Source organism: Hippoglossus hippoglossus, chromosome 11 (assembly GCF_009819705.1).
Source record: "Hippoglossus hippoglossus isolate fHipHip1 chromosome 11, fHipHip1.pri, whole genome shotgun sequence".
Classification (NCBI taxonomy): domain Eukaryota; kingdom Metazoa; phylum Chordata; class Actinopteri; order Pleuronectiformes; family Pleuronectidae; genus Hippoglossus; species Hippoglossus hippoglossus.
The window spans coordinates 19702326-19728177 of record NC_047161.1 but is presented as its reverse complement, the minus strand read 5'-3'; the positions used below and the strand labels follow the sequence as shown (position 1 = coordinate 19728177).

At 39.4% G+C, this 25852-nt stretch overlaps 1 protein-coding gene across 3 annotated transcripts in view; it reads right to left on the bottom strand.

Moving 5' to 3' along the window:
• The window catches only part of LOC117770507 (retinoic acid receptor beta-like), a 200925-nt gene that overhangs the window by 69221 nt on the left and 105852 nt on the right, over nucleotides 1-25852 (bottom strand). Inside the window, exon 1 of one of the 3 annotated variants that reach the window (XM_034600041.1) lies at nucleotides 9362-11086. The exons of the other annotated variants lie outside the window; for them this stretch is intronic. Within the exon in view, the coding sequence (XP_034455932.1) occupies nucleotides 9362-9518 (157 nt within the window). The 5' untranslated portion in view covers nucleotides 9519-11086. Of the gene's footprint in view, nucleotides 1-9361; nucleotides 11087-25852 lie in introns of those variants that run through there. 3 annotated transcript variants of the gene reach the window in all.

Genomic DNA, 25852 nt, shown 5'->3' with positions numbered 1-25852 from the left:
TTTACGGCCTGTTTTTTTACAATTCTATGTTTAAGTATATAAACCTCTGGTCGCCCTAGCCGATTGTCATATAACAAAAAGTGAACTCCTCTTCCTTTGTAGATCCCTCAGCTTTAGAGCACCCTGCCTGACAGTTTTGACCATTTCTCCTTTGTGTAACCTACGCTTTATTCATTTTTTATTGTAATCATAATCTTGTCTTCCCACCCCCCCACATTTTATTCACATTGCTGTGTTTAACTGCAGCAAGCTTTCATTGTCTCATTTCACAATCACTCAGTTCACAGTTCACTGTGGTTATGGTCGCTTGAAAAGAATAAAAATGGCTCCTTTTCCTCACAAGCTCCATTCATCCACTTGTCCCTTTTCCACAAAGAAAAGCAATATCATATAACCTCCCACATCAAACATATAATAAGTGAAACAAGGGACGTGAGATGATGATGAGGATGTATGACTACTGGAGCACAAAAACTGTATATTTGCCTTCCCCATGTTATGTAGAACACTGAAGCATATATCTACATGAAAAATTATTTTGCTAAGGATATGCCTCTGTAGTATTTGTAATACACTGAGGAGGGGCAGAGCCAACAATTCAACCCTGTGCCGATTTGAAACTCATGGCTGCATCTGGAAGGCAGTGTGACCACATGCAAACAGATGGGACACATAAACATAGACGTATTATACCTCGGAGTGTGTGTGGGTTTGGGGGGGGGGCTTCACAGAGTACCTGTATAGTGGTATATGGGCCCTATCAGGTGCAGAGGAGCCTTTTTCCATTTTCTGCATGATTAAACTTTGAGTCGACTTCGCTGCATGTTAACATACACAGAAAGCTCCATTATAGGAATAAAGGCTGGTGACAGACAAGCGCGCACGGCGGGTTCTGGCTTAAGAGCAGGCAGAGAAAAATGTGTGGCTGCCATGGTGGCTGAACCCTTAGCCTCTGGCTGAACCTGCCAGAAGGGTCAAACAGGAAAGCACACACTCCCTGCTGGAGGCTGCAGGCTGAATGAGGGGAAAGTCTAAAGAAAACAGCGCCACTGATTGGTCTGTCCACTGGGACCGAGCCCACTGACAACAGCACTGATACGCAACAGCTACTGATACTGTCTTTTGTCAAGTATCAGTCAGTAAGAGGGATGAGCTCAGAGAAACACAGCTGATGAAAGTGCACACTGACTGATAAACTTTACCCTAAAAGTTTAATTTGTAATGACTGAAAATATGACATGATAATCTCATGTCTCTGCATGGGACTGGTGTGACTTAATTTATTTTAATTTAATTTATCAATGACTTTATGTAAACATGGAGAACCTGTAAGAAGAAGAATTGAAGCCAAAATCCCGGATATGGGAGCTGCCATCTTGTGCTGGTGATGTCATTTGCAGCCAGAGTCTTTGCAATGGTTATCAGGGGTGGAGCTAAGTCCCCACCAGCCCATCCAAGTGGCCAATTGAGAGTCAGTCTCAGCTGTCAATCATGACGCTTTAGTCCATTTATTTGTACAACATCAAATAACTAATTAAAAACAAACTTAGTGGAATGATCACTCGAACACACATCAGTGTGACAACAACTATACCTAAAATGACAGAAACCATCTCTGGGGAAAATGTACTTGGCTTTTTAGTTTAGTTTATGTCTTATCCACTAACAGTGAGGAGGCATGATTTATGGCCTACACTGCAGCAAGCCACCAGGGGGCAATTGCAATCTCTTGGTTTCATTTTTAATGTCAATCATGTGCCATTACTTGTGACGTTGACCAAGTTTGAAGATAATTTAGATCTGGGTCTTATTTTTGTTCTTTTGTTAGTTTAGGAGTTAACATGATAATTAATAATAATGAAAGTTGGTATACCCTGAAAGATCGAGAGAACACAGCTAAGGTAAATATAGTCGGTCAAAGCAAAGTTAACTGAAGAGTCAGTCTTTTTATAAATGAACTTAAATTAGTGACTATTTCATCTTCCAGTTTCAGTTTTTTTATTCTGAGTTACTGATTTGGCACAAACTGTTGCAGGGACATCAGACTGTCACTGGTTGTGAGATGAGCTTTACTGTCACACAAACTGGCTTCATGCATCCATGGAAACAATGAACTCAAAAGAGGCTAAAACATACAAAAATGTTAAGGAGGAGTACAGAGTTATTTTTAGAATTAAAAAAAAACATTTTACATTACACAAGTCAAAGAGAAATATGCAGCTTTACATTCGCTCTTTTGTTATCTTAAGCTGCGCCTCTGTAACCTTAGTATTAATGTAATTGAAATCAGTTCAGACATGATCTTGTCTGCAGATTTGCAGATTATTCTGTACAGGTTTGTGAAACATTTAACATTACACATTGAAATAAAAAATATTGATTTAAACTACATTTAAATGACGTTCAAATAATAAATCCTTTAAAGATTTATTTTATCAAAATTCAGGGAAAAAAATTCTCCCTTTCAATTTTCAGAACCTCCTGTCTACGAAAGAAACCGTCCCCCTGGAGACTGTCCACAGTGAGGTCTGTGGATCATACTGGGAGCATCGCCTGTGGAAAGAGATGTCGCTGGAGGCGATCTCAAAACCTGCACATAGAAACCACCCCCACTAAAGGTGTGAATGAGATTTTTCTTTCTCTCTTTCTTTGGAATTTGAATGAAGCTTTGGAACATTGACGCTTGAATATTTTCATGATGTTTCACATCATCTGTTCATAGTGACACTCAAAAATGAAGGCACCACCCAAGCACTAACACTGTTCAAGCCCAAAAAAAACTGCATCGGGATTTGAGATTATTTGTTAAATAATGTAGAAATAATCTGCAGACCTGCAGCATTGTCTAAATATAAGAATATCCTCATATCCAGTTTCCCCATTCTGAAAACCAGTGACATGTACGATGACATGGTCCACACGACCACACGGCAGATGGTAAAGAACCTGAAGCGAAGTCTGTCGCAGCACACAGGCAATTCAACTCGATATCACAAAGGAAATTAGGACAGAGCTGTTTCTGCTGCAAATAATGGAGGGAAAGGTGCACTTTAAATCTAAATGCTTAATTTAAATTTAAATTTAAAAAAATCAATTCAACACTAGAGCCATAAATCGCAGTGATTGAATTAAACCTGACAAATTATAGAAACAGGAAGGAGGAGAGAAAGAGAGCAAAACCAGGAGGGGGTAGAAGAGAAAGGGAAGCATTTCCTGAAGCTCTTATTTGTGTATTTGGTTTGCGTTAAGGAGAAAGCTGTGGTGATTTGGGTGTGGAGCGGTGGGCATAGCCTAAGAGGATTAGAGGAATAGGAATAGCAGTCAGTGAATTCAGTCCTCCTCCTCCTCCTCCTCCTCCTTCTCCTTCTCCTTCTCCTCCTCCTCTTCTTCTCCCTCCACTCAGCTGACGCTCCATCCAGTCTGGAAGTGTTTTTCCTCCAGATTTTTCTCTGCAGGAGTGCCGAGCGCATTGCTCGCATACAGCAGGCCCAGTCAGAGGAAATAGTCAAAGTTCACTCAAAGTACACCAAATTAGAAGCAGCTTTGCACTGCCCTCCAATGTGTTTTATGGAGAGGGATATTTAGAGGAGCTTTAAACACTCAAGGGGAAAAGAAAACAATAACCAACAGTCATTTGACTTTGGGTCTTCTGGGGAAAAGGAGAATGATGGGAAGACTGCTTTTCATCAGGGCTTCAAAATCTATTCTACACTTTATAGAACAAAGCCCCCAAACTTGATTTTACTTCTGGATATTATGTGCTGATAAATTATTATCATATGAGTTGTGTTTTGGTTTAGACTCTCCCAGGAAGTCGTTTGACCAAAACCCACCACTGAGCTGTCCTTTGGACCCCCTCTGTGACCTCACAGTAACCCCTGGGAGGGACTGCGGCGCTGAGGTCAAACGGCACGTTGAAGGGTAGCTCTCTCCGACTTTACACACTCGAACACAACAGGTGCAAGCCACTTCAAAGCTTTCATAAAAACCAGCCGAGGAGCTAAGACGGCCATAAAAGCAGGCGATGGAAAGAAAGCTCAGGGAAGGAAAAGGAATGAGGCTGTTCAAATGCAAGAGGCTTCCTTTTTGATCCTCAGGAATTCGTGGCCTTAAAAGCACAGAGCAGGTATGACTGTATTCTCCCCCTGCCAGCAATTTTAGATGTAACTGGGTTCTGATGCTGGCTCTGTTAGAAAACAGTCAAAAGAAGTGCTGGGTGCTCCGGGGTGGGTGTGGCCTCATAACGTTTCAGCTGAGGGACTCATTGGACACATGTAAAAGTTCACATAGAACTGTGAGTTATTTTCAGGCTAAAAACAAGCGAGAAGTCTCATGACAGCAGGTCATGTTGTTCGATATAAGTCACTAACTACAAACTCCCACTCCCATACGACCCAGCAGGACACAAATAAACTACAAATATACATTTTAAATAATCTGCAGAGCCCACATTTCTCAAGTGAAATTGCATACAATTCAAAGGTGCTAATGCCTCATTAATCTCTCCTGTACACACGGTCCCCACAGAGAGAGAAATCCTGGACAGTATTTCAAACACTTCCTCAGGCTCTAAAATAAATATCAGGGAAAAAAGCACACAAACATTGTACAGCACTTGTTTGATATTTGCTTTTGTGGGCTCATGTGTTTAGACTGAACTCGTGAATTCTGCTGATACTCCTGCCGGTGTTAAAAAGGGATTGCTTACTTTCACGACGGCAGAAAAACGAGCCTGAAAAGACAAATGCAGCCATCAAAAGAAGGTAAAAAGTCTAAACTGCAGCTAGAACAAAAAATAACATTTGACATGGACCTGCAGTAAGAATATAAACCTGTGGAGTTTGAGGTTATTTCTAGACGTTCCATACAGTTAGGTACTAAACTCCTGAAAGTGCCGCTACAGCCATAACCTTTAAAAATAGACAAATGTAAGTGTTTTGGTTTCAAGAGGATTTCGAGAAATATGTCCATGCTTTTAATATAGTAGTTGTGACTGTAATGCTTTTTGTTAGGTTTTTTTAACTAGTCTTAAAATCAGACAAAGTGGATTACATGAGTCCAGCTCTCTTCCTCTCAGTCAAGCACTGTAAGCTGTTGGTGTAACTGTGAAGACTGTTACTGTACATTAATAAGATCCTCAAAGCTGCTCATGCTATATCATGCTGTCTGATGATTTATTTAATGATTATTACATTTCTTTACAGTTCTACGTCTTACTTATTAAATTGAATCCAGTGCTGTTTATTCATATTTTACAATTCGTTGTAATTTTTTATTTATTTATGTTATATTCCATTATACATATGTAGAATTTTTATCTTGTATATTTCTTATTTTCAAACTAGCTATATGTATCTTTTCATATTTCCTTTCTTTATTTTATTACTTTTTGCCTAAACATTTAGTGAAGCACTGTGAATTGCCTTGTTTTTTAAAGCTGCTGCCACTAGTATAAAAATGTAACGTTTGGTGTGTATGCCTCTGAAACAGCATATAAAGTAAAATTCTCAATGGAACCAGTTTAAAAACATATTTCTGGGCTTCTAAAGGCTACAACTATGACATGAGAAATTCTCACCTGCATGAATAAAACATGGAAATGTGCTTTTTTTTCCTGCCGCCGAGGTCAAACAGAAGCCTACAGCAGGTTAGTCTGCCGTGGCGTTTTTTGATATTTATCTAAAGGCCAGTATCACTGCTGATACACAGTATCACTGTCACCCTGGTTGGACCCTAACACCATCCTATAATCATGACAATTAAACATGCCTGGCACCAGCGAGCTCTCCTTTCATTTCACTGTTGTTCACGGCTTTTTATTTCCCCCCATCCGCCTTTCATTTCACATGCCCACTAAATTAGCTTGGTGTTCAAGCTGTGCTAATGGCCTTTCATGTCCATATCAGAGGCGCTTAAGCCTTGAAGACAAAAAGGCCCCAATTATCCCATAACACACATCGACTGTCCAATACATATCACAGTGGTACATCATCACACTGCATTTTTTTAAATAGTTACAATAGCAACAGTGTTTGAAGACAATCACCTTTCCATTTATTCATGTGAAATGACTATGATGCTTTTAATGTGAAATGAATTTATATTTGCACGGCGTGCGCATCATACAGTTTGCAGCGATTCCTCGGCTGCAAAGCCTACTTTATCTGTGTAAAGGAGGTCCTTGATCATTCTTAATTAACATCTAAACTGGAAGAGGAAGTGCATTAATGGCCGGCTCTTTGTCGGTGCGGCTAATTAACACCCAGGAGGTTTCCATTATCCTGAATAAATAAATTAATAAACCAACATTCCAATGACCCTGGGAGAGGCTTTCTCAAATCAAAGTCTAATTTAAACAGTGCCTTATTCAAACAGGAAAAGGGCAGGGGTGTCCTGTCTGACAGCGCTAAAGGCCAACGTGCAGCTTTACGGGGCGAGGACGAGCTCGTCGTGAGGAAAGAAAGAAAATCAACAGAATCTCCTTCTGATCCATTTAGTGCTCCATGGGTCCGTCTTAAAAGGCCTGTTTGAGCAGATGTGTTGAAGGGCACTGATTGTCTAATTGCATGGCAAATCCAACGCACCTCAGTGCACCGCTTCTTTCATTTCATGGGTCATGGAAAAACGACTTTATGTTCGGTTGACCCAGTGTAAACCAATCATTATGTTAAATGCCATTAGAGAAAATATAATATTCAAATTAAGTCATGTAATCAAAATCTAATTGAAATGAGTTAATGAATTTAATGGAACAGACTCTGCAGGTTCTTCACAATGACAATGGCACCAGGTGCAGCAGGGCCGTAACTGTTCTGAAAAGACGCTCATTTTTGGGGACTTTATCTCATGAAATTTAAAAGTTACATTTAAAGTTACATTTAAAGTTACCTTCTGACCCTTATGTCAGAAGGTGCAGTATTTTCACAGTCACTTGGTTTTATTTGTTTCTATTTTTAGTCCAATATACGTAAACAATTCAGTATTTTTCCACCAGATTTTTATTCCTGAACAATAAAATGCTGACCCTCAATTCGGGGGTTGGGTCGGGGGATTCGATTTGACCTCAGTAAAATGAACGGCCGCTTAAAGGAACAGACCTTCCGGCTCATTATATTTGAACCTGACGAGTCCGAATGGACTTTTTGGAATTTAGTCTTTAACATAAAATAATATTACAAATTACAAAAATTTACCATATTCTTCTAATTTCAGGATAATAGGCCTTTATGCATTATCCCTAAGTGCTCAAGTATTCTCAGTCTGCACTATATGGCAAAATAGCCAGTCTGCGGATATTGAGTGTTTGTATGAAGAACATTTTAATGGAAGTTTCTACTTGGTTCTAAAAAAAAGGCTTTTAGGTCAGAAGTAATTTTATTTTATGACAAGAGAAACAAAAGAAAATGTCTGAGGCCAGATTTGGACCTTCATGTAAAAAATAGAAAAATTACAGGTTATAATAATAAACACTTTACAGAATAAATGAATAGCAAATATCCTCATGACTGAAGATTTCTTTCTTTTGATTGTCTGGTTAAAATTTTCTGAGGAAATTGTCCAAACTTGACCGTTTTTTAATAAGCTCAGCCTTCGGCCCAGTCAAACAGTCTGAAAACGTGTGGGAACATCTAACAAACTGGATGCTAATGTAGAATGTTTATAAAATGTTAATAAAATGAAAGTTTCTTCTGTAATGTTGAAATATCAGCTACTTTAGATTGAAAATTATAAACATTTTCAGATTTTTTTATCAACATACTGCACGGTTTTCTTTTCAGTTGTCAGTTTCAAAGCTCAACAATATGATTAACTCTAATTTTAATTATCAGTTCATCATAAATTAGCTGCTATTTTTGTATCATATACAGTAGTAAACTGAATATACCTGAATATAGACTTTGGACTGTTTGCAGTTATTTCACATCATTTTAGAAAGAAAACTACACAGAAAAAGAAATCTGCAAAATCACTTGTCTGGGAAAGTGACAGATTTGTCTCGTGATCAAACCCCTAAAACTTGCAGCAGCAGAATCTCAAAGTTAGAGGTGGCTGCTGCAGCTAACTTTTCACGTGGTCCCTGCACTGATGAGAGCCACTTTTCTTTTTTGACCGCGCGCCCTTGAGCAAACACTTCCTGAGGAATGACAGCTGGAGGCCGGTCGTTATCAGATGGGGATGAATCACAGAGCAGCAGCAGCAGGATGACAGTGAAAAAACAAACTGTGACAAGTGTCATGAGCTCATGGTGAGTGGATGAAGATGATGGAGATCCGGGGATGATGATACATCATTTATAATAAATTTAAGGTTAATATCAATGTCACCTTTAGTCTGGTTTTCTAGTGCACTTTGTTTGAGGAATCTTAATGTTGCATCACATCGGATGTTGGCCTCCATACCATTCTGCATCTCCTGCTTTTATCAGAATTATCATCATTTTATCCTCTTGGTGTATGAGGACAGATTATTATTACTTGTCACCTTAATGGCACTTTTTCTAATTCATATTTCTGTCTGGTTTTTTGCCCCAACAAGGTGGAGAACCAGGTGCAGCACCCACTTCCCCTACTTGACTAAAAACTTTTGCAGCCGTCCACATCTGTCAGCCAAACCTCAAAACGCAAGAATTTGGACACGTTCCGAGCAGCACCCCGCTAATCTCGCTGACAGGCTCCGCATGGTCGTTTATCTCAATCAGTGTCAGAGAGCGCAGGTCGCGGCTCGTCCGGCCCCTCGCACACCCCTCACCAGCCCCTCGCCCTGTCATGTTCCGCCGGGCAGGAGGTGTGGTGGACGCCGCCTGTGTTTACTCTGCGCATTCCTCCAGCCTCCTGCATGCGCACCGAGCGGCACTCGGGCTCGTCTGACAGGTCCGGGCTGGTTCCGCCGATTTATCAACGATCTAATGGAGCGATCACATGAGAGTCCGGGAGATGGTTGCGCAGGGATTTCTACTTAGTCCGACAGCAAAAGCAAACTTCTATTTTTAAATCAAACACCAGGACATGCACACCTCAGCTGCTCCATGAAATGCCCTCCCTGTATTAGATGCTTATTTGAGATGAGCATGTGATGCTTTCCCTGCCTCCAGGAGTTCTCCTAAAACTTTTAAACACCCCAGGCTCATTTGGAATGAGCCAACGTGCTGTTCAACTTCATCATCATCATCATTGTCACACAAGGGCCAACTTATCTAAGAGTGGTGTGGACGATGGACTCAGCTCGTGCTGGCCCACCATCCTCCTCATCATCAGCCCTAACAGTGAGGCACATGCAGCAGCAGCAGCAGCAACAACAACAACAACAACAACAACAACAGCAGCAGCAGCAGCAGGAGCAGATGAGGAGAAGTTGGACCTACAGTGTGCGCTCCGGCGGTGCTGCCACTCTCGGTGCGCCAGTCCGCTGATGCAGGCTTTCAGAGCCTTCTCCTGCAGCATGCAGGAGGACGGGCTGGGCGAGTAGAAATCCAACATCTGCCCGGGACTCACGGCCAGCACGTCCATGCAGTCGAACATGTTGGCGGCGCGTCGCTCAGCTCGTCTTGTGCGTCAAGGAATTGGGGGAGAGAGAAAAAATCACCGGCATAAGCGCACACAACTCCATCAAACTCCGCTACTTCAGCCCCCCTCCTCCTCCTCCTCTTCCTCCTCTTCGCCTGGTTCTTCTTGGCACAGCAGATTCCTCTCCTCTTCTTCTCATTCGTCCCGCACCGGAATCATGAATTATTTCGGACCTCAAATCTTCCACCGCTTCCTCTCAAATGTTCATTTTCTTTAAACAAAAATCCTCCGCGGCACCGGGTCCGCTCAGCGCGCCGCCACGGGCGTCAGAAAGCGACTCTTCCATAATAATCATAATAATCATAATAATAACAACAACATCCCGACGTGTTCTCACTCAAGTCGCCCCGCTGTCGGCTGCCTGGCACGGGGGAAGGCGGCGGTAACACACCGCCTCCGCTGGACGGTCTCTCTTTGAGAATATGAAAAAAAAAACAACGCGGACGCGTTTTTAAAAGCACATGTTCTTCTCCCCCGATGACGAATGGCTTATATCCGTCCCCCAGCTCCGCTCATTTCCAACTAGTTTTGCCACGGAGAATGAAAGATTGAATAGCCTAATATATGCGACTGAACTTTGTATGAACCCTTCCGAGGCTGCTGACCTTCAAATGACCCAGGCAGGCTGACATCACTGCAGCTCCCCGGCGCGGAACAAGGCGGAGAGAAGAAGCGCAGGGGGAAAATCACAAAGATCTTTTTTTTCTTTCTTTTTTTTGTGTGTTGGGGAAAAAATGAAATACACGAAGGCCACCCCCCCTCAAAAAAAGAATAATCCACGAGTACACGAGCTGAAGAAGAGTTTCCACTGCTCTCAGTGTCTGATTTGTCTTTACGCACAGTGACAGGAAGATTCCCCTGCGCCTGCACAGATGAATGGTCATAAACAGCAGCAATACTACTGATTTATGTAGTTATGAAGGAGCAATATTTTACGGAAAGTAGGCCACAAAAGTGAAAAGAACAAAAAGAAAGGAGAGTCTGTATCCAGTCTCCTTTATCCTGTTTATCTTGACAAACTGCAGCAGCGACTGAAGGTCTGTCTGTCGCTGGTCAGTGTGATCAATCATCAGCTCAAAGTGGAAACATTGGTTCTGCTTGTTATGGAAAATTAATTTGTACATTTCTGTAGGATCCATTTATCCACAACATCCATCTCTCTATTAAAATGAGAAAATGTATATTGATTAAAAAAGATTTATTTAGCCTCAATTACTTTATTTTGAATTCCTGCTTGTTGTCTATTAATTAAAAAAATAGGAACATATACGAGCTCAGTCACACCTCACCAAACAACAAGCTGCTTATATTAGATTCAGGTTTTATGATGTGAAATTATTACGGATTACAAAACAAATCTATGTAGGCATTTCCTGAGTAAAGTGCATGTGGTTGGAGTTGATGCTTATGTGCTTGGTAATAAAAATAAAAGCTCACAGGCTGAGTTCCAATTGAACTCAGCTTTAACACACGTCTGCATCCAGCTGCATTGTGACTCACAAGGTGATTAAAATGAGATTATTGTTAGTGTGCAGTAGTGGGAACATGAAATCTGACTGTTGGCACGACACTTACTATTTCACTTTGAGCAAAAGAAAGTGTCACAAATGATTGATGGCTGGCGTGTTATTATTTGATCAATCATGAAGGGACATTTCACAGATGTTTCAGTTTCTTTTTGACATTTCTGGAGCTTCCTGTTTGGTTTAATTTCTTCAATAAAATGACACAAATCAGAAGATTAGGATTTAAAAGTGTTTTTCTTTTATGACCTATAAGCATGAGGCCTGTCACACCTCGCCAAACAAATGACACCTGAGGCCCAAATCATGTCACCTTGTCATGTACATGTAAAAATTTGTATTATTTAATCACAATTTTAATGTATGAAGACAACATTCTAAAAACACAATGACACTTTTTTTCCATGACACCTGAATGACTGTATTCATATATTATATTAAAACCCCATGTTGACGTGTTGTCTAACTCATATGAAGCGGGACTCTGCCTGGTGGTTATGCAACTTTACATAATGAGCTTATTCACAGTCAATCAATGTGCAGTTGTGTGCCTGTTGAAATTTGAACTGAGTTTGCACTATATATGCTGCACTGTATACACTACATATCTATAGTGTGTACATGTGCTGAGTTGTATAACAGTGGATCTGAATGGGCCTCCAGTGAACGGTAGTGTGTATGGAATTAGTTTGTGCAGTTTCAGGTGAGTCACAATGAGGCAGAATAATAAAAAGAACAATCAAAAGAGGGAATGTACAAAAATAAAATTATAAAGTAATTATTACTTTTACTAAAATTGAAATTATTCGTTTATTTACTTGGAGTGATGTCTCATTTCTCCGCAACCAGACATGCCAGTAAATTATATTTAAAGCTTAAATATAAGTAATACAAGTAAAACAAAATATAGGAAGTACATTTACCCAAGTTCTGCACTCTAGTTTTGAACAACTTTCCGTTTGCTGTAATAATTCTATTTTGGGCAACTTTATAAACTTTACACTTTACACCAGCAAATCATTTTAGAGAGAAATGTACTTTTTATACCACCACATTCATAAGCTTAGATTTCAGACACACATGCACCCCAGTCTCTGAATCAGTCCTTATTCTATTCTATTATTATGACGTTGCAATATTTGAAAGCTCTTGTGTGTAAAATGTTATACATGAGAGGTATATTGTGCCGGAATAAAAAGTCTATAAGCTGTTTAAATCAATTCTCTATTGAGCATATATATTAAAATGCTGCTTACACATGAATGTGACACTAATAATAATCAAACAGTCCAATATAACACTCTAAAAGGGGCTTCACTGCTTTATGCATCTTAATGTACATTTTGCTACCATTACTTTTTCATGTAATCTCAAGACTATTTTCATATGCAGCATCTCATGTGCAAAATGTTAAAAGGCTCCACTGTTGCAGAAGAAATGACATGATGGGAAAGGTCCCAACTGCAAGTGATGTTGGTCCAACATGCTGATGTGCAACAGCAGGAATTACAAATGCCTTATTATTTAAGGGCTGAGAGTCAGCTGACTCATAAACTCATATACTATCTCATCCCTTATTCCTTTTAGCAAAGTGGCTGATGCTGTATCACCCGACTCACTGTGATGCATTACAATCACATTTGCCCTTTAGTAGCAAAGATGAGTTCCTTTGAATGTAATGATCGGAAAATTATATGAATTGTATCAAAGTGTCATTAAATGCCCAGCTGCTCCATTAAATGTTCAACCTCCTACATAATGTGCACATTATGCTTATTATATCATGTTCTGATTACACTAACCATCAGGCGCTCACAGCGGCGGCTTCTGCGATTCCACGTAATGACTTATCAGGAGCGCCACAGGTTAAATGTCATAATTCATTTTGGTTCAGTGTTTATTTATTATTTACCGCTTGACAGTAAAAATACCTGTGCTCACTGAAGCAGAAAATCATTTTAAAACAGAGCTGCGGGCCCTGGCGAGTCTTCTCATCCAAACATCTTGCTTGGCTGCAATTTTTTAAGACATTCATCAAGGTTGAAAAATACTTTTCCCAAAACTCACATTTACATTTTTTCCCCAATCTGCTCCCCTGTCACCGTTCCCTGTGGTCCAAAACCAGAGAACATGTTTGTTCTGCACTTCTTCACAGAGAACAAAGTTTGTTCGAGTGGTAACCGCTTCTGTCCGCCGACCTGGGACACGTTTGAACAACAGCGAGACGATTTCAAACGCTAGGCTTTTGATTTTTTTTAATTCTTTTTTTATGAAGTTTTCTGCAGACATGACAAAGTCAGCACAACAACTCTAGGGCATGATACAGAGAAAAAAAACACCAATATTTCCAGCCACTACTATGAATGTGAATCAGACATGTTTGCAAAGGTCTCTCTTCTCCTATTATTATAATTATGTTTTCCATTACCACCATTGCGCTTGTGACATTTAGACGTTTCCAGCTACCAGCTCCTACTCACCCTGGGTTCACACTATTAGTGTTCACGTTCTGCATTATGATCCATGCACTCATTTTAAACAATCACCTACTCTCTGCTCCCTGCTCTGATCCTGCCAGCTGCAGGAGGTCAGCCTCACTACACTTAATCAACTATTTGAGAACGAGGGATCCTCATCCTTTGCATCTCAGTCAGTTAAATATAAAATGCCTATTAGCCATCTCTTTAATTTTCTTTCCAAATAAAGCGTTTTTCCCCTGTTTTCCCAACTGCCCTCCTGAATTGGAAATTGACCAGTTTCTCTCCCTCGACTTTGATCAGACGCAGCCGGTATCTGTTGTCTACGGCGAAATCGAATCCTAAACCCCGCCTCCACAGTATCTCTCCGAGACACCTGGGATCACGACTTGTGTGTTGACACCTCCGAGAACCAGTGGAGCGACATTCTCGCTCTGTTGCACTCCTCATCTATATGTGCCAGACATATACGCAACTATTGACCCTTAGCCCCAGACTGCTTTGTTTGGCCTCCCCCCAACTCGGAATAAAACGTGTACAATACAGCGTGTCATTGCCCATATACCACCCTGTTGGCTAGACACCACCCCCAACACACAACAGGTGGATACAAAAAGTCACTGCCTTTTCTATGCCTTGTCCATTTCATCAACAATATGAATATGATTTTGATAATTTACTGACCCTCTCATTCTACCATAATACAAATTGTATTTATTCTATTTATTCATGAAACGTTTTCACAGCTTTTCAAACATGGTTGTGAAGAATTGTTATTACTAAAACAAAGAGTATGGTTCAGTGCTTTGCTTCTCTCCAGTGACAGTAGTTCGTGATGATTGTATGGAAGTGTTACAGTATAGAGGCAGACTCCCTCTCTGCGTTTAAGAGTCGGCTTAAAACCTTCCTTTTTGATGAAGCTTATAGTTAGAGCTGGTTCAAGTCTGTCTTTGACCTGCCCCTAGTTATGCGGCTATAGGTCTAGAATGTCGGGGGACACAAGACACATGGAGCTTCTCTTCCTCTTCTCCCTCTTAAACACATTAATGTCTCATCAATACATGTGACTGACTTGACTTCTTCCCCGGAGTCCTTGTGCTGCTGCCGCCACATCATGGATCGTGATGGTGGATCTTAGATTGGGATCACGGACCATAGATCGTGATGGTGGATGGCGAATCAGAGATCGTGATGGTGGATGGCGAATCAGAGATCGTGATGGTGGATCGTGATCGTGGTGGCAGCTGATCGTGGATCATAATGGTGGATACTATATCGGGATGGTGGATCCTGATCATGTATAGTGGTGATGGATCGTGATCATAGTGGCGGCTGATCAAGGACTATTATTACAACAAGACTGCTTAATATACGTCTACTCACGTATTCTACCATTACTCACAATAACTCCTCCATTTCAATTGTCATTGCTGCTCCCTTCATCTTTATCAGACAATTTCTTATGTATACATACTTCAAACACTGAGACAGCTTTCCATTATGTTAAAAACTGTTTCTTCTAATCAATGTTGTAAATATTGTAATTTTGTTTATGCTTTCAGTTACACGCAGCATCTATTGCACTTCTGTCCGTCCTGGGATGGGGATCCCTCACATGCGGCTCTCTCTGAGGTTTCTACATTTTTCCTTACTCTTGATGAGGGTTAAGGGCAGAGGATGTCACACCTTGTTAAAGCCCTATGAGACAAATTGTGATTTGTGAATATGAGCTATACAAATAAAATGTGATTGATTGATTGATAGAGTATATGTTATGTCATTTTAGTGAGTATACATTAGTCTGAGACGTGTTGAACATAGGATTATACGAGCCATTTAACACTAATAATACTCATACATTTCTTTTTTGAACACTGTACCAGTACAAAACCTATTGGTACATATTGATCAATTAAGTGAAAAAGACACAAAGTTAGGCAGATAACAATCTGAGAAAGAATAAATAATTGTTTCTAAATTGTTTAATGAAATATCTTTTGTTTGTTTTGAAAGGAGAGACAAAAGACACACAGCTGTTTGCAGGATGAAGTGATGCACCTTTTTGTTGCTGTATGACTGATAACTGTTAGATGACAACGTTATAATTTTATTTTAGTATCGTTCATACACCAACCCTAACTCTGCTGTAAATTGTCTTTGTCTCACGTTGCCGGTGGTCCAACCTGACGACAGACATTGAGATAAAGACAATTTTTTTCCCTGTCTCATTTGCTGCTGTAGATCATGAAAAGGGAGCAATATTAAAATTAAACTGTTTAATAACCAGTTAAAAACTCCTTGTTGTCCATTTAAATACCTCTCAGATAAATGTACTGAAGCCCTGTCAGTATAGGCACCAGGTTTACCCATGCTTTTGTCTATGAAAGGATGCAGCATTTAAGTGCTTTAATTCATTCCATGGCAAGAGGAGCTAGAGACACACAAATAACAATGAAGGCTCTATTTTAACAATGTGAGCTCTTGGTGCAAGTGCATTTAGGTTGCTTTCAAATCCACTTTCGTTTGTTTAAAAGTGGATAAAAAGGTCAGTGCATCAGACGCATGGTTCAAATAAAGTTGTCTGTAGACTCTCAGTTAATCATAGTCAACACATGCAATAAATTAATCAGAGCGACATCTTCCATTCTATGTAGTTAGTGACAGAAACTGTGAAAAGGTTTCACTTTGCACACAAATTGAGCAAGTGTCTGTGTATAACAAGCAGAATATACACACATTACTATCTTAATAATGTGTCCTCCAAATAACAGTGAAATAAAAGGCCACTGACTTCAGACATGTCATTTCATTCTGTGTTAGACTTGTTCAGTAGATTCGTGCTGTGTGTAGCATAAAATAAAATTACAGTTGCTCAAAGAACGATGGAAAAAGGCCAGTAGGCTATGGCCTGACTTTTTCGTGACATCACCTTGTTTTGCTGCCCCTAGAACTCTCTCACCTGTGGTATTAAACAGCCCATTTCTCATTGATATATACAGGTGTAACCAAATCAACCACTGACATCATCGTGATTGCCATTTTAATGTTTTCCTCTCATTTGCTCATTAAAGAATGGAAAATGTGCTGAACAGTGATTGATGTAAAATATACGTTGAAAATAGCTTCCTCTTTGTTATGTACACGTGACAGCCAACAAGGACGTCAGCACTTACTTTATGTCATTAAGGTTTTGTGTTCTGTATGGAATATTCTTTATACGATCCTCTGAATGAGTTGCATAACTTATTGTTAAGTGAGGTTTGAAAGAAAGAAGGATCTGTGCTGCAGTCATGCTGTGAGCAAGTTAGAGAGATTACTGGTTCCATACTTTTTTATCTTGGTAACAAATATGATTTGCATATGAGCTGGGAGCTGTTGAACAAAGTGTGATGTGACGTTCATTTGTCAGACTTATTCACTTAGGTATTTCACAAGAACTAAAGAAACATTTAAAAGATACATCAAAAAAGTTTTTCTAATCTTGACATTAACAAGGTGATTGAAACCTAATTTTCCACCTTAGAAACATTGTTGAAACAAGATTCAGCCATTTATAAATCAGACAGATCGTGAAAAGCTGATTTATTCTTTCATTTCTAGCCGACTGGATTACTGTAATGCATTTAATACAGGCGTCCTAAAGAAACAATAGAGAGACTCCAGCTCATTCAGAACTCTCCAGCTCATGTGAGAGAACACATAAGTCCAGTTCTAGCTGCTCTGCACTGGTTACTAGGAAAACTCAGGATTGACTTTAAGGTTCTCCTCCTTAGATACAAGACTCTGAATGGACCGAGTTAACTTGCTGACTCTCTAGTTAACTATGTTCCCTCTAGAACACTGAGATCATCTGCATCAAGTCTATTAGAGGTTCCCAACAACAGCCCAAAGAAAATCTGAGATGCACCTTTTTTAAATGACGCTCCAAAGTTGTGGAACAGACTGCCGCTAGATATCAGAGAAGCTAGTTCAGTAAACATCTTTATAAGAAAACTTAAAACATGTCTCTTTATTTCAGCCTTTAACTAGAACTTGCACTTGCCTGCACTCCCGAGCTTTTATAATTTGTAACACTTTCTTTCTTTTCTGTTTTTATGCTTCTTTTTTGTTTCCCTTTCTTTTAAATTTTAATATGCTCTTATGTTACTTAAAAGGGGGTTAGGGTTAGGTTATGTACAGATTCACTTGGTGGTTGTGACTGATGGCCTGGTATGACAGACAAAACTGTCAGCTTGGAGACATTTAACAGATCCAGTATTTTCAGGGCCTAACCCAGATAAAGGACTGAAAGTTACTATCTTGACCTCTGCTGTTTCAATTTTGACCATTTTAATCTGTCTCTAAGAAATTTCTCCATTTCATGGAAGTTAAATACTTAATTGCGCTCCCTCATTTTCTTTATCTTTAAAAGACCTTTAAGGGGATGTGGTTCAAAATGCTTGTAAAAAATGATATTTCCCCCCCCCCTTTTTTGGCATTATGAATTTTACTTCAACGGAAACTGTTGGAAAATATTGGCTAGTGATAAGCAAGGTTATTACCCTGCGCACGGGCATAGCAATACGCAGGATATTATTTTCACCTGTGTGTGTGTGTGTATATATGCAAAGCAACTAAACATTGCATGGATGGATTTTCACCAGACTCGGTGTGAATATTACTTGGAAAAGTATCTCCAGATGAATACATTTGTGAGCTGATCGGTGAAAGGTCAAGGTCAACAAATATAAGGTCTGAAAAACAACATTTCTCAACAAACTATAGAGGCAATCTAAAGCTTATGTTGATCAGAATTTATTTTCCATCATATGATATCATTAAGATACATGAAATCATGATAAAGTCCAAAAGAATTCAGAAAGTGATGTCATGCATAATTCAAATTTTTACTTTACTCATAACCTGAAGCTTATATCGATCAAAAACTACAAATAATTTGTCAATCACTTTATAGCAATAATGTCACCATGACATCACTATAAAGTCAGAAAAATACCTCATATAGTATAACAATACATTAACTTTTACAACCAAAGAGATAAGGGATACAATCTACTTCTTATCTAGATCAACCACTGATCATAAAGTATAAATGGCATTATAAAATGGCATTATTAGAATGAAAAAAGGTTAGCATTACCTGATGGGGTTATATACAGTGCTCACATGGTATGAATGGCCCCTCCAATGCATTTCATTATAGTCTTTATTATGACTGGCCTACTGTATAATCCTTGTGATGCTGTCATGTCATTTAAAGAGGGTTCCATTATTTACAGCTTCCATACAGCTTCAAATCCACATAAGAATCCTACTCACTGTAATCATGTCAGAGGAAACTGTAAATGTAAAGTTAGAGGGTCGTATGCACCGTGGCCTACATGCAGTACTAGCCCGGGTCAGTTTGCTGAAAACCACAGGTACAGTAACACTTGTGATAGCGTTCGATGGAGTAAAAGAAGGTGGTTTGAGAGGCAGAGCTGGCCTGAGCGCTGCACAGCACATTGATCCCCACGGAGCTCATGAATATTGCAGAGAGCCTACAGCAGAGCTGAAACAGGAACCCCTGGACCCCCCCTCCCCTACACACACCAGCTGACCCCCTGCAGTTCAGCCAGTGTAACAGTAACCCATGGATACACACACACATCCACAGAACCCCGGTCAGCACAGGTAATGAATACACCTGAAAATCCACCTGTAATTAGAAGGTGATAATGAACCCATCCATCAAGATAATCCACTTTCTGGCAGCGGCGGTCCGCAGCTCTTGGCCACCACTGCCAAAACTCAGCAGGCTGTGACAATACACAGCGTAGCTGATCATTTAATAAGGCCGGGTAACGCCTGACCGCTTTGAGGATGACACACATGCAGCGGCTGCTGTTTTCACCGAGTTTTAACACAACCCGTAGGTGGATGAGTTCACCACCTAAACTGCAGCTTCAAGTGTGTTAGATTCCCATTTCTTGTCCACATTAAACCTGCATTTCATAGCATATTCATGAGCAGAGCTGAATTTGGTGCTCGCAATTCATCTGTGGGTCAAACCCCATAACACCTATATTTAGTTACACTTGCACTTAGCCTATTGGTAATTTAATTGGAGCTGCATGGCAGAAGCAAAAATATTTTCCACTCAGGTAAAGTATCATGCCAAAGCGTGCGTCGGAATTATGGCTTTGTGTTGCAATACGATACGCAGAGTGAAACTGAAGATTAGTATTCATTTCAGTATGCTCATTAGAATAAATTCTTCATATTTAAACAGTGAGGGAGCATTTATGGATTAAATACCATCCTATTTGGGACATCTTTTATCTTATAAAAAAATAAATGCACACAGTTACATAAGCTTTAAAAATGCCTATATTCTATTTTTGTTGAGGATATGCAGGGAAGTGAGCAGGCTGAGGATCAGCAGCTTATTCCTCCCAGGTTGTATTTAAAGCATTGATTCATAATTTTCCCCACAGTACAGCTAAACCTAACCATCCATCATTTTAGGAAGGTTTTTATTATACCAAGAAAACTGGAAAATAACATTTTACAAAGTGAATGGAGCATTTGCAATAAGTAAACATTCCATATTAACTCCTAAAACTGTCAAAAACAGTGAAGAAAAAAGTCTATTCAATAGAGCCATATTATTCTAGCTCCGTTATTCAAAGAGCTTTTCCTCCTCTGTGTTGACAGACTGAACAAAGCTGAGAAGCAGCAAATGTAAAGATTGGCAATAAACACAGGAATGATTTATTCTAAAATAATTAAAACAAGCAAACTCAAAAGACTGAAAAAATTGTCACCATCATCCTTTCAATACATTCTGTTTTTCACAAAATGAACTTTTTGTTCCAGTTTTGTTCCAGCAGGACTAGACATCATCACTTTCAAAAACAACAGCCTCCCAAAAGTTTGTGAAATGAGCACATGCAGTGCTTTTTTAGAAATATTTTGTTGCCTGAACAAAAAGTGAGAAAATGTCAAATTTCCCATCAGGAAAAGATAATGTGGAGGATACACAAAAGCAGGAAGTGGTTTGACATTGAGATACTGAGGAAAGTAAAACATGGAGGTCAAATGAAGTGCATGTGGGAGGATTTAGCTCAAACACTAATGAACCGAGTTCAGTTCCCGAATCAGAATGATGTTTGTTACAGCAGTGAGTCGTACTGTCAGTGAAACTCATTAAAAAACTGCAACTACATGTTTTGTGTTTACATCATTTAACATGTTTCAGTGTCGGAGATGTCGCTGTGAACTCCTTCCTCTGGTTGTGTGACTGTGATTGGTTTAACTTCATCAGAACTAAAAAGGAAGTCAAATCCAGTCCTGCTGTCGCTGGCTCCATGTGACCTCATGACCCTGATGAGGATTGTGTCCCTTTCTTCATCGCTCAGAAAACGTCACTGATAATAAAACACATATATTTTTAAAAAAGCACAAACACTCTTCTCTTTTGATTGATCTCTTATGGACAATCTCACCCCAACATGCTCTATACCACCATTGAGCACGGCATTGAGGGGGAGCTGTGGTTCAAGAGGTAGAACGGGTTATCCACTAAACAAAAGGTTCTACCCCTTTGTCCGTGCTGTAGTGTCCTTGGGCAACATACTGAAGCCCAAATTGCCCCTTAGAGCTGTGTTGGCAGTGTGTGAATGATGAATGGCAAAAACTGCACTTTAAAGCACTGTGAGTGGTCATCAAGACTAGAAAAGTGCTATATAAATAGAGACAAATTACCAAATTTGATATTAATTTATCAAATGGAAGCAAGGTAGATGAACTTGTAACTGTACTACACTGCTCTTTTTACAGATGAAGCAGAATATGTGGAGAAATCGTCAAAAAGTGCTGGAAATATATATAAGAACATGTGCGCATAATTCCGGCGCCTCACGAAAGCATATTCAAATGCACACACAAAAACCCCCAAAAAAGTGTCCAGTGCATACAAATGTCTAAAAATATGTTCTTTTATATTTATTTAGCAATTGTTAAATGTGAAATTTCCGAACAATTATTATTATGAATAGATTGGAGTAAATGATATAATCAGAAGATGAATTTGTGGAGTTGAATTAGTAGTATGATGTTTTGTGTTGTCTTTGGTGCTTTAGGCCTATATCATGTGTTTAAATAAAAGTAAATGGAGCAGGGTCCAGAATAAATACATGATATTAAGTGTGAAGATGCTACAAATACTGATCACCAAGAAATTACAAACATTCATGGCCCCCAGAGAATGAGTGCTAATTATAAATAAATTAACTGTCTGGCACCATCAGGTCCGAATGCACCTGCAGTTATGGCAAATGAAAGGCTACGGTTAGACAATATAAACACTTGGCACTGAACATAAATAGTGTTTTGCAGTATTGTCCAACAAGAGCATAATTTCTACAAATAGTGGTAGATAGACAGTAGTTACTTTTCTTTAATGCTCCGTGGTAGAACCGCCAATGAGCATGAGAATCCATAATTCTCCTGAGCACATTCATGCTCCTCGGAGGATGAGCCCTTTCCATTTCGAACATATAATCCCTTTATATCAAACACTGAGTAAATTATTAACAACATATTCTACAATCTACAGATTACATGGGAATAACTTAAAATGATATCATTGTCAGTAGCTTGGTTATTCTACACGTTTTGATTTTGTTCTGCTTGGTTTACTGTAGCAACACTGGAGGATGCAAGTGAGGCTTTAAACCTTTCAGTATCATTTCCCTATAAATAATGTTCCTCCAAAATCCTTTGAGTTCTCAGCCTAGATTTAATCAAGAACCATTCAACTTTAAATTCTGTGTCTGCTGGACTGGAACTATATGAACAATGATAATAAATTAGATGTATTTCTACTGGATCGCTTGATTACTGATTTTCATGATTATTCAGTTAGAACATTAGGATGTGTTTATAAAGGGCATTATAATGTCTGCTACATTAAGTAAACAGCACAACAAGTTTGTGGTGACTGTCTTATAAAAGAAAGCAGTTCTTATTATATAAAACAGAGTAAACCCCATGTGATGTTTAAATATTTTAGCAGTAAGAAGAACGAATAACAGACAACAGAGACAAATTGTCAGTAATAAAGAGAACACCTGTTTACTCAACCTAAAGACAAATGTGAGGATGAATATTATATAACATCCTCCATTTTGAATTATTTCACTCGGCCGTGGTGTAGAACACAAAGTTGCATGTTAAGGTTCATTGAAGTTGAACGTTAAGTTGCTGATGTACACTCCGGCCCTGTGGGTGAATCCACTGATTGAAATAATTTGATTAAAACTAGTAGGTTTTACTACAGCATTTAATAGTAATTAACAGGGGTTTACACCAGGTCTTTATACAAACCACAATTCCTTTTTGTAATGTTATATTGAATTGGATTAGATTCATTCATTCAGTCATTACACAAACTCAGTAAGTACCGGGTAGGTTTAATATGTACAGTTTGGATAGGGACTGCAAGAAATAGTACAGACATGAGAATGACTCACCTGAAATCGTACACGTAAGTCAAAATATTGGTGACACTCCAAAGCAGAAGTACAAACTGACTGCAGACATAATGCAGATATTTAATCTGCACATATACAAACAAAAGCCGAACCGCGTGCATGAATATATGAATTTCCCTGCTGAGTGGGAGACATGATCAACAGATTTAATAAACCACCTCTGCCCCTCAGCTGCACAGTTAGAGGCAGAAGTGTGCTAAGTTAAAGTTATAAGCACAAGCCCCCCATGGTCATGACAGGGCATTTCAAGTCAAGTGCACATTATTGTCTGCTCTGTACAAGACAATAGCTAATAAACATTGACTGTGCGGGCTGATTGTGATTGGTTAAAGATGTGTACCACTGGCCAGAGGTATAGAGGAGAGACCCATTACAAACTAGAAGGCAATAAAGTGAGCTCATTTACTCCTAACAGCCTAACTACCTTCAGCAATGGGTCCCCTGCTGGAAATTTGGGTCGATGGAGAAGCAGTAATTACACTTCTGTCTAAGTGTCTTAATGTGACTGCCTCCATTGTTTACTTCTCTGTCTCCAACAAAACACTGGCTGATGGATCATTTTCATTTCCAATCAAACCTGTGGGTGTACGTGTGTGTCTGTGTGTCGCCACAAGCATGTGCTTGAATGTGTGGGTGTATTGCTTCTCCATATTGTAAGATAATGCAATATCCTGTGATTGTCAGTGGAACACAACTCAGTGCCAAAAGCTTTATTTAGGAAAATTGTTGATGTGGGAATTTGTTTAGCTTTATATGAATTTTATGTGTGGGGCTAAAAACTACTTTCATTCACTTGTTACATGTTCATAATCTTTACCCTAAATTTCTCCTACAATTGTTCATATTGTATGAACACGTCAGATTCAAAGAAGCTTGAACTGGCCTGAGAACAGCAAATTAACATAACAAAGGCCCGAATAATACCAAATAAGGCTACACTTACTGCCACATGTCAGAAGTGTTCATTCATGAAAGAGTAAAAAAAATGAAGTTCATGAGATCAGAGACTGAAGTCCCAATTTCAGTGATCCAGGGTAGAAAGTCTGGACTTTTTAGCAGCATAAGAAATGGAATTAAGAATCTGATTAAAGCAGCATTACACATGCTGTCAATGCTGAGTCACGGGTCCAATGTCACTGAAAAAAGAATTGTTCGAAATCTAAATTAAGTAAAAAAAAGGTGTCAGCACAGCGAGTGGATTGATGGCTGTAACAGGAGGAGGTGAAGGTAAAGTCTCCATCACTGATATGAATGAAAAATACATGCAATTAGAGGTGATGTTACCCTGACATGTTTTCTGCTGGTTTTTGATCAGACAATGGAACCTTCAACCACTGTATTATTACACAGTATGCAGCATGTTCACAATAATTTGACATGTCGTCTCTGCTGTGTGTAGCTACCACCAGCTGGGTCAAGGCACATCCACCTGACCGTCACATCACCAACTGTGCGATCTGCCATGACACGTATGCATATGACGCTCGGTGTATGGACGCTGCTGTGCTGTCTGCGGGTTGAAAAGGTGTCACGGGGCTCGGAGTTTAACCATAACATCAGTCACATGGAGAAAAAGGGGAATTATCTGCAAATTATCCGAAAATATTTTACATGGCGACAATTAAGTCCAGCCAAAATGAAGTCTATGAACAAAGCCCAATGCTAATTGCACTATTTGCTGCTCACAGAAGATATGCGCTCCCCCGGACATGATGACATTTAGCAGGTACATTCATAATTATAGAATTATAATTCAAATTGCAGAATTAAAAACAACAACTTGTAACCACATGTCACCACCATGAGGTGTAATTTACATATAATCGTTATTTTTGCTTCAAACTAAAGAAGTATACAATCCATTAGTGAAAAACTTGGTTTGAATAACAGCCGACTGATTTCTCGTGACTCCTAAGACAGGTCTGGACCACTCTTAAACTCTGTACCTTTAAGAAACCTCAAAATACAAGAAAATTGGGGAATTCAGCAAGTTCTCCCAAGTCACTCGTACGCACAACTTAACATTCAATCTGTTCGTACGAACTGTTCTTGCATGAGGCTCAATGTTTTTTTTAAAGATTTCCTCGGAGGAGAATCAGCTCTCAATGGAGTTTGGAGATGCAGACAAGAAAATTGTGCTGGTGCACAGGTGAAGACTTCCTACCTCCAAACATTCACATGATCGTCTAAGGGTGAAATTCAGGTGTGAACTTACCCCAGATGCATTGAAGACACATTAAAGACATAATATTATTATGAGTGGGTGATTTAGTTTTCCTTGGACACACTAGGATCCATACCCAGACTGTATTGTCTTTATTTTGCCTTGTTTTTAAAGTCTATACGTCTCCTGTTGGCAGAAATTGAATCAAATATTTATAATAGTTTTTTATATTTATATTCATATTTGTTACGGTGAGGTGTACTGTCTTTGAGTACACAGAGTTACTGCAAAGCAGAGCCAAATCCCTTGTATACACAAACATACTGGGCCAATAAAGCTTATTCTGGTTCTTGACAGTGCTGACCTTTGTAGGAATGAAGAGTACTGGATAGTTTAAAAGAAATAAGCTATCTTATTAGTGCACTATTTATCCACTTCTGGCCATTATCCAGGTCTGGGTTGTGGTGGCTAAGCAAGCCCGGACATTCTTATTCCTATAACCTCCAGCTCTTTCTAGGGGATCCCCAGACATTCCCAGGCCAGATGTACAGAGCTATGTAATTGCTCCAGCCTGATTTGCTCCCTGAGA